Source organism: Simochromis diagramma, unplaced genomic scaffold (assembly GCF_900408965.1).
Source record: "Simochromis diagramma unplaced genomic scaffold, fSimDia1.1 OVJJ01000024.1, whole genome shotgun sequence".
NCBI lineage: Eukaryota > Metazoa > Chordata > Actinopteri > Cichliformes > Cichlidae > Simochromis > Simochromis diagramma.
Window position 1 is genome coordinate 305,072 of NW_024387332.1, and position 17,475 is coordinate 322,546.

Below are 17,475 nucleotides of genomic sequence, written 5' to 3' on the forward strand. Positions count from 1 at the left end.
TCTCCACATTTTGACTTATTCCAGTCACAGAAGCGTTGGAGGTAGTTCGTAAGAGATCACAGGATGACCCCAACCTCAGCAGCGGGACCACTCTCAGCATCGACCAAGTGTGTTTGAACTGTGTCTTCATTCCACCTACTTCACATACAAGGGTCAGTTCTACAGGCAGAAACATGGGGGTGCCATGGGCTCCCAGTTTCACCCATCGTGGCCAACTTGTACATGGAAGAAGTGGAAAAGAGGGCTTTGCTATCCTACCCTGAAACACCACCAAGTCACTGGTTCAGATATGTGGATGACACCTGGGTGAAAATCAAATCTCAGGACGTACCACAATTCACGGATCACATTAACTCGGTGGATCGACACATCAAATTCACCAGGGAGGATATGAAAAGTGGCAGGTTAGCCTTCTTAGACTGTGAGATTTCCATCAGTAATGGGGGACATCTGAAAGTACCGTAAACCTACACATACGGATCAGTATCTAAGGTTTGACTCTCATAAATAAATAAAATGGTAAATGGCCTGCATTTGTATAGCGCTTTACTAGTCCCTAAGGACCCCAAAGCGCTTTACACTACATTCAGTCATTCACCCATTCACACACACATTCACACACTGGCAATGGCAAGCTACATTGTAGCCACAGCTGCCCTGGGGCGCACTGACAGAGGCGAGGCTGCCGGACACTGGCGCCACCGGGCCCTCTGACCACCACCAGTAGGCAAACATGGGGTTAGTATCTTGCCCAAGGATATTTGGCATGCAGCCAGAAAGCAGCCTGGGATCAAACCACCGACCTTCTGATTAGTGGCTGACCTGCTCTGCCACCTGAGCTACAGCCACCCACTGGAGCACAAACTGGGTGTCATCAGGAAGCTACAACACAGAGCGAACACCATCCCCACTGACACAGCAGCCAGGGAAGCAGAAGAACATCAAGAAGGCCCTGAGTAACTGTGGTTATCCCAGCTGGACTTTTGTCATCCTGGACAGGGAGGGACGCTGGTTTGAAGGCGGAGTCAAGGAGGGAAAGACCATCTCTGGTCATTTTTGTATAGCATATCATAAATATAAACATATTTATAAAAATAACTCGTGAAAAATATATTAACCACTTTCACTAAATGGCACCATGAACCACTGCTTCCGTAAAGAAACTGACATGCGTCACATTTCGTGGCTACGCAGACAGCGCCATCTTGTGGTGGCTCCGGTGTAGTGCTGCTTGAGAACAATAGCAGCGAACTGCGGAAGGAAATTAGAGCCGTTTAACCGGGACAAAAACAGCAGGCGGCAAAAGCAAAGCGGTGTTGCAGCCGTTTCAGCGCCTTCGTGCAGTAAGTGCGTCGTGCTTTGTTGGCACCGTTGTTTGCAATTGATTTATTTTGCATCCACCGACAGGACACTCCGTCGGTTACGGCTGAGAGGACATCTGCACGCAGTACACTGTTTATCATCACTGCGACCGAGTAACCGCGGCAGACGGTGTTGTGTTTGCAACCAGATGGGATTAACTTCCTGCTGCGATATGGCGCGTGGAAACAACACGGAGGGGAACGAGCTGCTGTTTAGCTTAGAGGAGCCCCGCTAAGGATCACTGTTACCTCAGTGAAACACGAACTAGTTCTGAGGGACCAGCGGGGCATGAGCTATGGGCGCTCGGCTAACAAATACCGGATTTTAACAGCCCTATTTTCAAAATAAAAGCCGTCGTTTATTAACAGACCTGCGTGAGAAACAGCTGAACGGACACGCATTAAAAATACTGAGAGGACGCACAGCAGGTATCGTGACATGAGCGACTCCGGGGATGCAGCAAGTGTTCCCGGCTTCTCCCCCCCGAGCAGCGGGGCTGGGCTGGGGAGAGCACTCGCGGCCCGGGTCAGGACTCTGACCTCCCCACCTCCGCCTGGAAGACTGACGTCCCTCAGAACCCGGGACCTGACGCTGGGGGGAGGCTTCAAAAAGACTAAGGTAACCGAGCACAGCCCCGGTGTTAATAATGTCGCGTGCTTATTTTGCGTGAAGTGGAAATAATAAAGCACAGTCCCGTGAGCGTAATCCCGGGGTCATAAGTCTGCTGACACGTTCACGGGCTTCTCTCTGCAGACATCTGATGGCGTTATCGTGTTACGATGGGGGGACTCGGTGGTCATGTGGCATGTTGTGTCTGTCCTACAGTCCACTCAGCCAAGCCCCGCCCCCTGATCACGTGTTACAGTAACGCACTAATACTCAGGCTATAACAACCCTGCGCACATTTGTTCATTCTGATTTGCGTTTCTGTATCTGTACGCAGTTGCTGTATAAAATTCGTTTGTGTTTACTTACTCATAGAGATGTTTGTGTTCTATATACTGGAACAAATTGCTCGTTTGTGTACAAGCATGAACACTTAGAAACCACACGCTCACAGTTCCAGATAAACCAACAGTGTAAATACAAAACATGTGAGTTAGGTTCGTCAGGGGCTCTGAATGGGCCATGGATGTGAAGCAGATGAAGGCAGAGAAGAAGCAAGTTAGATTAAATTAGATTAGATGAAACTTTATTAATCTCTCGGGTGGGTTCCTCCGGGAAATTCTGTTTCCAGGAGCACAGCACCGACAGAAGTTGCAAAAGGATGTAAGCAGAAATAGAAATATATCACATATATAAATACAGAGACATGTATGTTAAAGGTGTTATTTAAATGCTAACTTAGCACTGTGAACATTTGCAGACAGTAGCAGTCAGGACAGTGACTGCAGCTTGGTCAGTTTGGGAGTTAAAGGAAGTTTTTCTGTTTTTTTAATCCAGGATTTGATAGAAACAGGGAAAGAGGTCAGGGTCAGCGCTACAGCTCACATTCTTGCTTTGATGCCTGTTAACTCCTGGTCAGGTTTTAAAAGTAAGGTTTATAATTCATAATAATATCCATGTAGTTGAGTAGAAAAGCATTCACACCTCGTTTGAATCCTAATGAGGACATACGTGTTTCTTTTCTCTCCTGGTTTGTACCAACAGAAAACCTTTGAGCCTAACGTCCACGCCGTGAGGAAGAGTAAAGACGAGTGAGTGACGACAGTATGAGAATTTCATCTGTGTATGCACTGTGTCATTTAATGATCCTGAACACCTGTAGGCTAAAGGAGGAGATCCACGTAGCTCCGAAAAAGGAGAGAAGAGATAGGAATGAGCGGAGGAGAGAGAGCAGAGGGAGGAGGAAGGAGCGGCCTCAGACCATCCAGTCCCACTCCATCTTTGAACAGGGTCCTGCTGACAGCGTGCGCAAAACAGGTGCACACCCACAGCCCTCTTCTCATTCTGTTGGATGTCTTTCTCCAGACTGCATTTCCTCTTCATCGCGCTCAATCAGTGCTTCTGCCTACAGGCTGGCATGGTGCTACACACCTGCAGGAGTCTGCCACCTCTCCTGTCTGCAAACTGCTCAAGAAAGAGAGGAAAGAGACAAAGGAGGAAGAGGAAGATGAGATACTCAGTAAACTTCAGCGAGATGATGTGAGTGCTTCCTGTTTCGTTCCTGTGAAGCTTTAATGATGAATTAAAACTGTAGTCAGGAGCCCATAAACGTTAGCTGTTCTCATTTCTCGTGTTTATTCTGGAACGTGTTCACATTGACTTGGAAGTCATTGTTTTAACATATTACAACAAGTAAAAAGGTGTGAGGGTATGAACTGCAGTGGCGTCTCCCCCTCCTCCTCCTGTTCATGCATGTGCAGTGAAACCGCACCGATGCAGTCGTGTGCGTCACAGACACCAAAAGATTAAAAGAACCCAACAGATGCAAAGAGCTCCACTTTTCATCTTTATGGATCGACCCTCAGCTGCAGGTCAGCAGGACCTTTGCCTCAGTGCTTCACCTGATATATTGGCAGGTCACATTTGCAGATGTGTTGGTAACGGCCGGTAAATGGAAACAAAAAACTTCACACAAGGAAGCACATTATGAGCGTTAATGTTGCATCGTTTGTCCACCAGAGGGCACTCTCCAACCTCCCTGTTGGCAGCAGGTGTCCGTAACACCATCAGCTGATCCGCAGAGCAGGTTTATGCATTGTTCAGACAGTTTAATGCTGTAAGAGTTTGCACCACTGACCATCGGCCTGCGAGTGAGTGCAGTGTTTCATGACAGTCAGCTGATAATCAGCTGACCATTGGGAAACTAATGTTATGCATCTGTACCTACAGTTCATCGATGATCCGGGTCTGAGGAATGATGCAAAGCTGAAGCCCATCCAGCTGCCTCTGTGTCAGTCCAGCAGTCGCACTCTGACCTCCAGGACACGTGAGAAAACCTCCCACGCTGCACAGCGTCACAAGCAGTTCACTCAGTCACAGCACTGACGTCAGAGTTTAGGCTCTGCTGTTTCCACTTAAACAATAACGTGACTGTTAATGTGCCATGTTTGGTAAGACGTGCAGGAAATGTGTCAGTCAATAAATGATAAATGGAAAGTAATGATTCTTAATCAAAGATGGTGTGATCAGTCACGAGGAGATGTAGATGTATGAAGATCTATGATCTGTTATCACTAAATAGTCACGCTGACCTGATGAATGAGGGTAAAGCAAAGGGAAGCTAAAAAAGGAGGAGCTGAAGGGACCTGCGTGGGCAGCAGAGGGAAAGATGAGCTACCCTTTGCAGAGCTGCTGAAGGTGGAGGCCTTCATGAAGGCAGGCAGCAGAGTAGCAGAGCTCACTGACTTTGCACTGAGTGATGTGGTGGACGACAGACAGTGTCCTCACTGAGCTCCTGCATGTCTGTCTGTGAGTAGTGATCACTCTGTGTTGTGATGGCAGGTCCAGAGAGGCCCACTGTGTTCAGACCTCAGTCCTGCGCAGGGACCAGCAGGACCGAGCGGCCTAAATCAGAGCAGCCGTCGCTGGTAGAACTGCTGCAGGATCTCAGCCTGTCCGGCAGGGAGGAGCTCTTCTTCATGCAGCTGCCCGACTGCATGCCAGGCAGAGCGTCTGGAGCGAAGGTCGACCGGGCTCCTGGGCCTGCAGCAGAGACGCCTGCAACAAAGGAGGGCAAGCATGAAGTGAAGAGGACTCCACATCTTCAAGCAAAAGTGAGTAGACGGGATAAACACATGTTAAAGGACTGACGCATCCAGATGTTTGAGCGTGATTCCTAACATCAGCCCTGAAAGCTTTGTTTGCATCTATCCATAAGCTCCTCGGCCATTTTTTGTTTGCATCTTCTGCTTCCAGCCTAATACAGTGGTACAGCATGCAGTCCTCTTCCTGCAGACGTCCTTAGTTAACCGTCGCTGACAGAAACAGCTAAGCTGTGCCAGTGAGGTCAAAGCTAGAGCTCAGCAGTGTTTCTGCCTGACAGCTGTACAAGTGTTTCCTGCAGCACAGAGGCGGTGAACACCTCTCTAATCACAGATATTTATGTTATGCTATGTTAATTTCATTTTACAAAATTATGTAAAGCAGCTGCTGGCAAAATTCACTGATTTGTGGAACAGATTCCAGGACTAAAATCCTCCCTTTGGATTTTGTTGCACGTCCTCGTTCATTCTCAGGTATTTTGGAAGCGGCCGAACCAACGCTTCATCCGTGCTACCCACATAAAGATTGTTGTGGACCCAGCGCTGCCCTCCAAGGCAGCAGCAGCCTCCCCCAGCAGGACGCTGCCCTGCAGACCATAAAAACATAAACAAGCTGCAGCGTACTCCCTGCATAGGTCACCAACTCATAACAGTACTAACACAACAAGCTGTTACACGCACATCCACACCGGTGTCTAATTCAGAATCCCCAAATCAGCCACAGTCAGGTTCAGACACCACGGCTCCTAACATCTCACGCGTGGCTTTGACTTCACATTTTACCCACTGCACAGGAAACACTCAGCCTGAAACACCATCACGTGATCTGTGGTCTGTATCGTCGAGCCTCGCTGAAGCACAGTGGACACATGAGGAGTTTACCCAGTTTGAACATGAGAGGAGCAAACTGTTGTAACTGCTTCTAAAGAGTGTGTGTGTGTGTGTGTGTGTGTGTGTGTGTGTGTGTGCGTGCGCGCACTCAGAGTGCAGTGAAAGAGGGCTGTCCTGTGCTCTCGCAGTTCCCAGAAGGACTTCTGGGTAAGCTGCAGATCAGGAAGTCAGGAAAGGTGGAGCTGAAGCTGGGTGACATCATCATGGACGTCTCAGAGGGAGCTGCATTCTCCTTCCTGCAGGTAACGCGTTTGTGTTCTAACATTATTTTTGCATTGCAATCATTAACTAGTGTAAGCAGATCAGACCTGTGTAGTCATGGATTACATATGATGCTCAAATTTCCCACCAAAAAACGTTCAAATAAACAGAAGGATAATATGACACTACCTTTAGTTTTACATAGTGTTGCAGTAGGTTTAGACATTTTTATTATTGTTTCAGTCATGTGACCTTTGCAGTATAATTTGAGAGTTACAAACACCAAAAGCTGCAGACACCGGGGACCACGAGCTGGTGAGGCGTCCTCTGGATGAATGGGGAGGGTTGCTCATCCAGTTTGGCCAGTGTCTGGTTAATAATAATAATAATGGATTGGATTTATATAGCACTTTTCAAGGCACCCAAAGCGCTTTACAATGCCACTATTCATTCACTCTCACATTCACTCACTGGTGGAGGCAGCTACAGTTGTAGCCACAGCTGCCCTGGGGCAGACTGACAGAAGCGAGGCTGCCATATCGCACCATCGGCCCCTCTGGCCAACACCAGTAGGCAAGTAGGGTAAAGTGTCTTGCCCAAGGACACAACAACCAGGACAGAGAGCCCAGGGATCGAACCGGCGACCTTCCGGTTACAGATGCGATTCCCAACCCCCTGAGCCACGGTCGCCCCGAGATCCAATCCAATCCAACTTTATTTATATAGCACTTTTAAAAACAACAAAGTTGACCAAAGTGCTTTCCAATAATAAAACAGAGATAGCAGTTAAAACCATACTTTAAGCATACAATGAAATCAATAAACAAAACAAATATATAGTTGAAAAAGATGATAAAAATAAATCAACATGAGTAGAATAAACAATAAGATATACAATGAATAAGATTAACAAAGTAAAAAGATTAAGAATGACCAACAGCTGACTAAAAACTGACTACAAACTGGCTCTGATAACACTCCTAGAAGGCCTATAAAAACTTGTCGACGTGTCATACGTGTGTTTTTATAACTGTAATACACTACAGGCAGCTATGGGGCTCTACAGGCAGATGAGAGCTCTCTTGTGAATAAATCTAAATGCCTCCACTTCCTCCATGACCTCTACTTTCTGTTTGTAACAGAGACTTGGCTAAGTGTCGGGGAGTGTCTCCCACCTCGTCCCACCTGGATGTACATGTCTAACTCTATGGTTATGGTTAATGTTAGCTAGAACAGGTGCACCACCTCCCTCACATTCACCAATATGAATGCTGGGGTGGGGGGGGGGTGGGGGGGACTAGGAGACTGTAACTACTCCTGCTTAATGGTTTACTGTCACATTAGCTAACAAAAGTGAAATGGTGACTTCACAGCTCCAGCCGTGCACTGCACCTCCACCGTGCACGGCTGGACGGACGGCTCTGCTTTGCACAGTTTGCATTTAACTTTGCTTTCTGTGAAATGCTTTTACATTTTTTAAAATCTGTTTCCGTTTTCTTCCGTCCTCCTGCTTTGCCGGTCGCACTGTGTTCTTCTTCGTTGGTATTAAATGCAGTCTTGGCAGACAGTATAGGTGATACTGCCCCATAGCTGCCTGTAGTGTATTACAGTTATAAAAACACACGTATGACACGTCGACAAGTTTTTATAGTCAGTATCATGGATGTTGATGAATTGTTGCAGCCCTGCCTCCAGCTTTGACAGATGTCCATGTTTACTCAGGGCCTTGTTGACCTGATGTTCCTCCCTGCTGCCGTCTCTGTGGGGATGGTGTTCAGATTCAGAAGACTTTATTTATCTCCCAGGGGCAATTAAGAGACTGACTGTGCCGACCGTACATGCAATACACAAACATCACATTGGGGAGACAGGTAGGTAGCTGGCCGGTCAGCAGCACGAGCAGCGACCCAGAACCAAACAATGGAAAAATGCACAACATGAGGAAGGACAAGGAGGAAAAAGAACTCCCCCCAGACTGAGCTCCAACAGGGAGGTCAGTTTGAGAACAGAAAAAAAAATCACCTCAGCGCATAGCACATGAAAAGCTCTTAATACACCATAGAAACACATGACAAGCAACAGGGATGAGTAAAAGGAGAGAGCCGTGTAGACAGCACATCCGGGCCTGCAGCATATGCGCTGCTCCCCTTTGAGCCACCGTAAGCATCGGAGGCGTTTGGAAGGGGAGGGGGGATGAGTGTATGTCTGCATGGCTCTGTGTTGACACCCAGGTTGTGCTCCATTCAGTGATGAGGGTTAGACCTTAAATACTGATCCGAATGCTTTCTGGGTCTCGTTTCAGTGGCTCATAAGTAGATTTTCTCATGTTAGTCTTTCTGGTCTAGCAGAACTGTGCACCTACCCTTGTCTACTGGAAGGATGTTGATGTTTGTGAAGTAGTCAGACTCGAACGTCAAGGAAGGTGGTAGGGAAGCAGACAGTTCAGGTTTCCAAGGTGAGCAATTTATTTACAGTGAACTTAATTTAATATAACTTAACAAAACTTCCTCCCCAAATAAACTCTATTAACAAACCTCAACAGACCGTTGCTCTGGTAACACAGCTCACCGCTCCTCTCTCCTGCATCTGGTAGAGACTGGCTTTAAATAGGGCCATCAATTTCCCTCCAATTGCCCAGCCAGTACCACTCACTCAACTGAGGGATCTAAAACTCTACCCAGATGATCGAAAAACACAAAACCTCTACACACTTCTAATATGCACATTTACACAACTAAATGGCAGTCTTAACGAAAGGAAAAACATTCAACAAATCCCTTTAAACCTTAACACAAACAAAAGGAAGCATCTCTGTGGACAAAGAAACCCCTCCACTTGGTTTGACCTGCTGATGTCATATGTGACATCAGCAGGACTTTAAAATGAGGAAATGCCAGGCGGGCGTTTCCCCACACCTGATCCTCATGAAGACTGAAAAGACAAACAAAGTAAGTATGAACAAATGACTTAATCTGTAACATAATAAAGTATAAAGAAGCATGTAACTGAGTATTTAGCTTAATTTGCAGAATGTTTGATTTGCCGGCAACAAAACGCTTCCACAAACAAACCCGGGATAGTGAGTGAAGCAATGTTACTTGACAAATAGCAAATCATAGCAAATACCTAGAAACAGAATAATGTGTACAATGTGCAAAAAAAGGTAAACACATATGGGACAAATGGAGAGCATTGCAACTGCTCCTCCGCTTTGTCACAATGTTGTTGTCATTACTAAGTGATGTGAGTGCCTCCCTCTCGTCCATGCTGATGTTGGATGCTGGCTTTGCATTGCTGCTCTGCTTCTACAGCTGCAGCGTTGTTGTTTCTGTGGCTGGGATCAGTTCCACTACCAGGATTTGTCAAAGTCCAACCCTTTTGAAAGGATGTGATCAGTCTGTGTGTCATCCTCGGTGGGGCGTCCTTCTCTCGTCTCTACACGTTAGACCAAACCCCGAGCCTTGGCTGAATGATATCAGTCAAGCTGCCACACGAGGAAGGATCAGCTTCAGGCGTCTCACGGTGTTCTTAGTGAACGTTGGCCCTACTGTCAAAGCTGAAGACAGGAAACATTTCACTGATATTTAAAATACTTCTCACAAACCTCATGTCCTTCAGTACAGTTGATTATTATCTGAAACCTTCCAGTACACACCCTTTGATGCTTCTTCAGCTTCTTCTGAAGAAGGTTGCCACATTCAGAGAACATACAGTGGCTTGCAAAAGTGTTCGGCTCTCTTGAACTTTCCCACATTTTGTCACATTACAGCCTCAAACATGAATCAATGTTACTGGAGTTCCAGGTGAAAGACCAACACAAAGTGGTGCACACGTGAGAAGTGGAACGAAAATCATACGTGATTCCAAACATTTGTTACAAATAAATAACTGCAAAGTGGGGTGTGCGTGATACAGCAAGCCACTGTATCTGCTCAGAGGCTGAGGAGCAGCACTGACAGCAACACACGAGCGTCCACAGTGAAGGAAAACAACCATTCATTACGTCACTGCCTATTCACACGCCATCTCTCCCTCTTTCTGCAGCAACTGGTGTCTGTGCGTCTGTGTGATGGGCGGACTGGAGATATGATGGTGCTGGGAAACGTCCATCACAAACTGGTTTTATCTCCGGACTTCCAGGCTTTACTGGGCCAAGCTGCATCACAGCAGCCTCCGGGCCCCTGAGGGTCTCCCTGCAGGTGACCCGTAGACACTGTAGGAGGAGAAACTGCAGTAAATGTGTTGGGAAGAACAGTCTGAGGGTACACTGCTGAGAGTCACCATCAAGGTAACATGCATCTGTGTTTAAATCATGTGAAGTCTTTGAAATGAATCTTTTTAAAACACAGACGTTTCCCTCTCTGGGATGAAGATATCAGCACAGTAAAATGGGCCATGAACCATCAGCCTGCTGACCACAAGGACCGTCGTAGTGTGTCACTCACACAGGCTGACACAAGGCCTGATGCAGCAGTACAGTATCTGGATGCTGAGCTGTAGTAAAAATGTCACCACAGGGTTTTTCCCATTTAAAGAGCAGCTTCTGCAATGACCCAGGATGTGTGACAGACTCCTCCCACCAGAGGATGGCTGTGGGTTTCTCTCAGACACATGGGTGTGTCTTAATGGGGACCAGTGCCTGCTGAGTGGTTGGATTCAACAACAAGTACTTAACCACCAGATGACACCACCTGGCCCTCTCTCCTCCACCCAACAGCCTGTTACTGAGTGTTGCTTTGAGTGTCTGACTGAACACGTGGCCAGCCGGTATGTTAGTATCAGCTGATTTGTGTCTGGTGCTAGGACATTAACCTTTGTAAATGAGGTCATTTGTAACCCGTCCGCTGTACATATATGTATATGTAGTCCAGTGCAGCAGTCTGGTAGGAGCGAGAAGCCTTTCTGTTGAACCCAGGTCTCTCCTGTTTGTCAAAGTAAAACTTTATATAAACAAATTGTTTTTGGTTGACGTTTTTTTTTGTTTTGTTTTTTTTTGACAGGGAAGCTTGGGGACCGTTAGAGCTTTGTGTTTGTTATGTTGGCTCACTGCTGACGTCAATAAATGGCTGCATAGCATTTTGAAAAGCGCTGTTTTGGCTCTTACTTTCAATTTACCCCTCGGCCACGAACGTAACAGCGTTTCAGGAAACGAGGAGCTGAAGAACAACCAGCCTGTCAGGACAGCAGGTCATCGTTAGTCACAGCGTTCCTCATTTGTTCGACGCATGTCTTGAAATCTTGAGCCAGAAACTTCAAATGTTGCATGAATGTGTCACACAAAGAACCACAAAGCCCTGAAAGGTGAAATCAGTAACACCGATCACTGTGACCTCGTCGTCATACGGCTGACATGTTGTATCCTGCTGCCTGACACTGGGGGCTTCATGCACACATGCAGAATCATTTCAGGCCATTTAGAAGAAAACTGTATATGAAGGTTTATTGAGGGGAAAAAAAAAAAAAACACCATACAAGGAAAGACATAATAAAGCAGGATGAACATGGCAGCACAGAGAACTGTGCACTCTACAACACAAAGCAGCTATCAGTACTACACTATGCTCTTCATATAACAGAACAGACCAAATGTTACCGGACGTTAGCAGAGTACAGTGTAAAGCAGCTGGTTTCATTCAGGGTCACAGACAGCAGGACGTCACATGTTAAAGTTGCTACTGAAGCAACAGGCGTGACAGTAATGACACTAAAATTCAGTCAGGTTTCTTGCATGTGAACAGCGGTGCTCTGATCTCAAGAGGAAATGTGGGACCTCCCCGAGCACTGCTTTTAAAGCTGCACACTCACCAGCACCAAGTATGGATTTATGTCAGGTTCAGGTAGAATCAGTGGACCTTACAGGACACATTCAGACTCATTCATTGTTGTAGGATTTTGTGTGGATGTGTTGAAATAAAAAATGCAGCCCACATTAATCCTGCAGGTGTTCTAGGACGGCAACAGGAACCCGTTTGTTCCTGTCAACACCACAGCGGTACACGTCAGCGCTCCGACGCCAACAGGCTTGCTTCATTTGGCTCTCACACTTTTAAAGTCAAACTTGGTATTTTACTACTCCATCTAAGCCTGGAGGAGTGAGTCTGCATCACAGGGAAGGACTCAAACTCACAGGTACCTTTTTTACAAATGCTGCCATCGCGGTTTATCTGGAGACATCAATGATGCGGATCTGTCTGAAGGTTATCAAAGTTTTGTCCTGTCAGCTGAGACAGCTGGCTTTCAAGTCAGAGAAAAGCGAGGCCGAGCTCCGCCTGAGCCATCACAGCTCCTGTCACCTCCTCTGGACGCGTCTTATGTCTTCTTGGTGGACGGCGGGCTGACAGTTTTCGCCGATCTGCTTTTTGTGGTCTTCTTGGAGGGTTTTGACGTTCCCGTGGCTTTCTTCACAGTTTTAGCCTTCTTTGTTACCTTCTTTGTTGCCTTCTTGGCTCTCGCAGCAGGTTTCTTCTTGGTAGACAGGGTCCGCTCTCGGATCAGGTCTTCTCTTCCGATATCCACCATGTGGTCCTCCCACGACTTCATCTCATTCTTGTAGCGAATCTTGTCATCCTCAGCGAGCTGCGTGTAGACCTGTGGCACAAATACAAATGTCAGAAGACCCGACAGCACTCATTAGCATTCCAGCTACAAGGATGAAAGGTGCGTGTTGCCGACCTGTTTCTGATGGCTGAAGAGATTCCTCCAGTCCTCCAACAGCGACTTCATCTTAGCCTGAAACAACGACAGGAGCAACTATTGGCCAAAACAACCCTGCAGTGTCTGCTTAGCTGCTGACCAACACAGAACAAGAGAAATGAATGGAGCAGCTGTCAGGGTGCTGATGCAGCACCCTGACAGCTGCTCCAGTTTCACCTGAAGCCTCATCTGTATTCCATCTCAAACTGGCATTTCCATTTAGTCCAGTTTCTGCAGGTGCACTTCATGTCAGAAACTCCGGCTCTGTGTGTTTGCTGATATGGAAAACACATCCATACCATCATCATATAAAATGACCTCATTTGTACTGGTGCTAATCTTTTTTCCGCTCACACTAGCGCCTCCTGCTCCTCACACCATCTTACAGGAGCTGATGTTACGTGGTGTTACTGTAAAGTGCAAGAGAAGCTTCCCAGCAAACATCAAACGTGACAGACGGAGAGAAGCTGCCGGGGTAACGTCCCACCGGCTGACTTCACTACACATCATTAGTCATCTGTGCCGCGCCAGCGTGCCGGCATAAACACCAAACACTGAAACTCTGATACCTGCTGCAGGTTTTTAAATCAGGGTCACACTGACCCTGGATCAGTGCACGTGTACTTCCTGACCTGAGACGTAATTCCTTTAGCCTCCTCAAAGTGCTCCGACATGAAGATGTTGAAAGGAGAGCGAGGACGTTTGGGCTTCCCCAGGTTTGTCAACTCCTGGGAAAAAAACACACACACACACACACACACACACAGTGCCTTAGAGAGTTTGAACAGGAGAAGCTTAGGATTGAAGTACCAACCCAGCAGACAGGTGCTCACCCTCAAACCCACGATGAGTGCACAGGAGATAAAAACCTGCCTGCTCTGGTCCCTTCTGTCTTTCTTACCCTCTTCTTGCGGATGGCCTTCCTCTTGGCCCTCCTCTGCCTTTTCTCCTGGGCTTGTTGCTGCAGCTGTGCAGGAGTCAGCTGGGCTTGATAGCGCTCTAGATCCACCTTGAACTGTTCCCGGGCCCGGAGAGAAGCTTCCTGAAACGGCTACCAAACAAAAGACTCGGGTCACAACAGAAAGGACTTTTCCACTTTCACTGCTGGTAACGACGTGCTATTGTTACCTGTGTGCGACAAACACAACCTGACAGAAGCATATTTTCATTCATCACAGTTGCACGTGCCCGCCTCGAGCTACCGAAGCAGTTTATTAGGGATGCAACGGCTCGTGAGAAAAGCCCGACCCGCTCAGGTCACTCATGTCTACTTTTCACTTTATGTTAACGGCCTTTGATGTTCTTCACATCTTCCTGTTTTGTTTAATGAGAAAATGTTCGGAAGAATCACAGTAAATGTATAAATACAGTATAAACTTCAGGCTTTATTTTCTAAACAGGCCCAAAGGTTCTGGATGACGATCAAGAAAATGTATTCTTTTAGTTAAGATGTGGCAGAGAATGACTATCAATGTACTTCAGAGGAATTTAAGGAAACGACTTTAAACATTGTCGTGTGTGACGTGTAGTCCACGACCACAACCCGTGATGCTACAGCCCAACCATAGATCTGGTGAACTGTTGCACCCCTACAGTTTATACACACACAGAAATGAGATACCTGTTTCTGTTCTGGGCTCAGTGATCTCCACTGCTGGGCAATCGTCTTAATCAGATCCACTGCTTTGATTTCTGAAGAAAATAATGATGAAATGTTTAATGACAACAAAAATGCATCATTAGAGGAAGGACAGAGAAACTGTGACTGATCTAGAGTGTCTCACAGAGCTGCTGCAGCCACACAGGCTCATTCACAAACTGTTCATACAGATCTGGGAGAGAGGGCCGAGCCGGGCAGCTGACAGACACCCGCGTTACATCTACAGCTCTGCACTGAAAGGGACTTTGGCCTTTAAAGGCAACAAAGTGCGACACAACAATCTTCATAACCTCGTTTTCATGGTTGTTAGAAAAGGTCACTGAAAGTAACATCTGCCAGTGTGGGCCTGGTCTACTCTACACACCCAGCCACAATTCACTGTTTAGTTTTCCATTGTTGTCCAAGACAACATGGTCAGTGTGTTACTGGACAATCCACACGCTCTTCTCTGGACTGATCAGGGCAGTGCTGTGGTGCTCCTCACTGCCAAACACCCTGCGGCAGCAAATCACGACCAGCTGCTGGAGCCGAGCTGCTGATTCTTCTCACTGACATTTTAGGAAGCATGGATGCACTTCCATGCGCCCACAGAAGTGTGCACAGGCTCTCCTCTCCCCCCTCTGCTTCACCACCGTCATAACTACAACACAACTGTGGGAGAAACATGGCTGCTGTTTCCATCCCATCCACCCGCCAACCTGGCCCCATGTGTTATCTTTATCCACGCTGTGCTGCGACAGCGTGGATAAAGGACCAAAACAGGCGGATTTCTTATTCATTTCCACTGCCTTTGCTGTAGCATTTTCAACTTTTAACTCTGACCTGTGAAGTATTCAGGCACAGAGAGGCCTCGCTCAGGGGATTAATTGCATCTACATACACCAGGCATGAAACATTACTTCCAAACTAACAGGGTGATTGCCAAGGAGCCATTAACCATAGCAATGGCATATATGCACATGGTGTGCAGTGTGTCCGTAAAAGCAGCCATATATACTTTATGTCCATGTAGACTGCACGTTTTAATAAATCCCCACATCTATATTCATTTTCTGTAGCAAAATACAAAGAGTAGTGTCTTAAAGCCTCAGCCCATCACTGCCATTTAACTGCTTTCATATACACGAGGTTCAAACCTTTTCCTGTCTGAATGTTTACACGTCTGCTCATTCAGGCTGACCAGCCTGCAGTGTGACAGTGCATACCTGGGTTCTGTCTGGCCATGATCGGCTTCTGTTGCTGAACATATCTCATGTATCCGTTCAGAGGTCTCTTTGGAGGGGAGCGGGCCTCGGAGGTCAGAAACTTCACTGGGCTGAAGAATGCAGAGGGCAGCACGCTGGTACACCTGCTGGGAGGCAACATACATGAGAACAGCCATCTCTCTCTCTCATCACGCTTTATTCCACATGGACTATTTGAGGGTTCAACTCCAACTCATGCCTGAGATCTGTGAGGAACATTTGTACTCATCATGACTGTCAGTGCATGCTGACCGCACAGTGTGCTTGTTCACACAGCACACTGCTAACTGGGTGACACTTTACTGTCCGTGTTGAAAGAAGACAGACAGCATTAGCCTGCAAACACTGCAGCGCTGCTATGTGTGAGCTGCAGCTACACTGCGTTTCCTGTCGGATATGAAGAGCACAGAGCAGCTAACGAAGCTTCAAAGCACTGACAGCAAACGGGAACTCTTACAAGATGTCTGCTTTTCTGTTTAGCAACAGTACCAAGAACCGAAGGCCATGTTTATATTTACGGCTGCTTCATGCTACGCTTACGTATGCTACCATCACCAACACTCACTGTTCTAAGACACGATGTTCAGGGAGTTTCACACAGCAGGCTGCAGTGTCTCTGCAGCTAGCTAATGCAACACATAAGCCTGGGTTAGCTACCTTGCCAGAGAGCCAGTGCAGGAGAGCACACTGAAGGACTTAGCCAGCAGGCTAACACCTGCTGTCAGCAAGTACGGAGCCATGTCGGCGGGAATCAGCGCGAAAGTCCGCAAACAGGGGAGCGAAGAGCAGACGCGTTGTCTCTGTGCTCATGCAGGCGACGCTGTGATAGCGCTGGAAACCAGGGAGCCCACGGACACGTACCACCAACTGTACCAACAAAACGCGCCTTCACTCTCTCCCGGTGGATTGTGGGAAAAGGTCAACCGTTTTTTTTTTTAACTTCCTGTGTTGAAGCTTTACTTCCAACAAAGCAGCAAATCAGCTTTAAAGCACAAACAGACTCAAAGACAACGTGGTCAAAACAACTTTAAGACATCTGAAGTCATCTGATGTTCATTTTGAATTTAGACGAAACGGCGGTGTGCTTGTACGTCACTTCCGTTTCCGCCTAGTGTTCGGAGGGCTCGATGGTTGTTTATGACGAGTGTGGTTTCAAAAGGAGATTTGGTTTAAGCTGTTGTTGATTTAACCCTGTTAAAATATAAGAGCGATATAGAAACATTTACTGAGGTTTTACATGTCGTTTGATCTCTAACAGCATCTGATCAGAATGAGTCCCAGGACGTGTTTGGTGACTGACTTTAGTGACTGTCGTGCTTTTCACCTCATTAATCAAACACATCCATAAATGTAACTTCTCCACTTTCAGGAGAGAAACACAACTCTGTGTTCCTCTCACAATAAGAAAGATTTAAAAACCATTAATATTTGTAACATTTTAATGTCTTTATTGAATTATTCAGTCCCGTTTTTCCCCTTTGCATCTGTATTTCTATCCTTTTTGTTTAATTAGACATACTCTTCCTCTGTATTATAATTTTGCAGTACAATTGTAAAACCCGCTGTGTTGTGTTATGCTTGTTAAAAGTTTCTGTTGAAATAAAGTTGGAGGAAAAACGTGCAGTTTCTCCCAACGTTTCCCATTTTCCCAGCAACATATAGAGACGGATGTTGGCTTAAGACTTTTGCACAGTATGTTTGACAGTGCTTCCATATT

At 46.7% G+C, this 17,475-nt stretch overlaps 2 protein-coding genes across 8 annotated transcripts; one reads left to right on the forward strand and one right to left on the reverse strand.

Moving 5' to 3' along the window:
• The first annotated feature begins 1,190 nt into the window (after positions 1–1,190).
• Positions 1,191–11,635, forward strand: zgc:171971 (uncharacterized protein LOC569690 homolog). 6 transcript variants are annotated; one of them, XR_005692341.1, is made up of 9 exons: positions 1,198–1,980; positions 3,013–3,059; positions 3,131–3,285; positions 3,365–3,507; positions 4,198–4,294; positions 4,810–5,081; positions 6,053–6,202; positions 10,206–10,449; positions 10,534–11,635. XR_005692341.1 is itself a non-coding variant. In XM_040006306.1 (8 exons), exons 1-8 carry the CDS (start codon positions 1,801–1,803, stop codon positions 10,344–10,346), a joined length of 1,185 nt encoding a protein of 394 aa, XP_039862240.1. In that variant the 5' UTR covers positions 1,198–1,800; the 3' UTR covers positions 10,347–11,610. The 6 variants fall into 6 exon arrangements, 5 of the variants coding, with proteins under 5 accessions (XP_039862238.1, XP_039862241.1, XP_039862239.1 ...); XM_040006306.1 differs by having other exon boundaries at positions 10,206–11,610; XM_040006308.1 differs by having other exon boundaries at positions 1,200–1,980; positions 3,380–3,507; positions 10,206–11,610.
• On the reverse strand, positions 11,575–17,461 carry tfam (transcription factor A, mitochondrial). 2 transcript variants are annotated; one of them, XM_040006310.1, is made up of 7 exons: positions 16,416–17,461; positions 15,720–15,862; positions 14,476–14,546; positions 13,756–13,905; positions 13,487–13,582; positions 12,834–12,890; positions 11,575–12,749 (listed from the first exon to the last, which is right to left on the reverse strand). In XM_040006310.1, the coding sequence occupies exons 1-7, from the start codon at positions 16,496–16,498 to the stop codon at positions 12,471–12,473; spliced, it is 879 nt and encodes a 292-aa protein (XP_039862244.1). In that variant the 5' UTR covers positions 16,499–17,461; the 3' UTR covers positions 11,575–12,470. The 2 variants fall into 2 exon arrangements, with proteins under 2 accessions (XP_039862244.1, XP_039862243.1); XM_040006309.1 differs by having other exon boundaries at positions 15,720–15,865.
• Positions 17,462–17,475: the final 14 nt, after the last annotated feature.

Excerpts from the sequence above, each read along its gene's own strand:
- zgc:171971 (XM_040006304.1), top strand. The coding sequence starts at position 1,801 with ATGAGCGACTCCGGGGATGCAGCAAGTGTTCCCGGCTTCTCCCCCCCG. Across the intron at positions 4,295-4,809 it reads CACTCTGACCTCCAGGACAC|GTCCAGAGAGGCCCACTGTG; the intron begins GTGAGAAAACCT and ends TTGTGATGGCAG. Across the intron at positions 5,082-6,052 it reads CTCCACATCTTCAAGCAAAA|AGTGCAGTGAAAGAGGGCTG; the intron begins GTGAGTAGACGG and ends GCGCGCACTCAG.
- tfam (XM_040006309.1), bottom strand. The coding sequence starts at position 16,498 with ATGGCTCCGTACTTGCTGACAGCAGGTGTTAGCCTGCTGGCTAAGTCC. Across the intron at positions 15,866-16,415 it reads TGCACTGGCTCTCTGGCAAG|CAGGTGTACCAGCGTGCTGC; the intron begins GTAGCTAACCCA and ends GTTGCCTCCCAG. Across the intron at positions 14,547-15,719 it reads CATGGCCAGACAGAACCCAG|AAATCAAAGCAGTGGATCTG; the intron begins GTATGCACTGTC and ends TATTTTCTTCAG.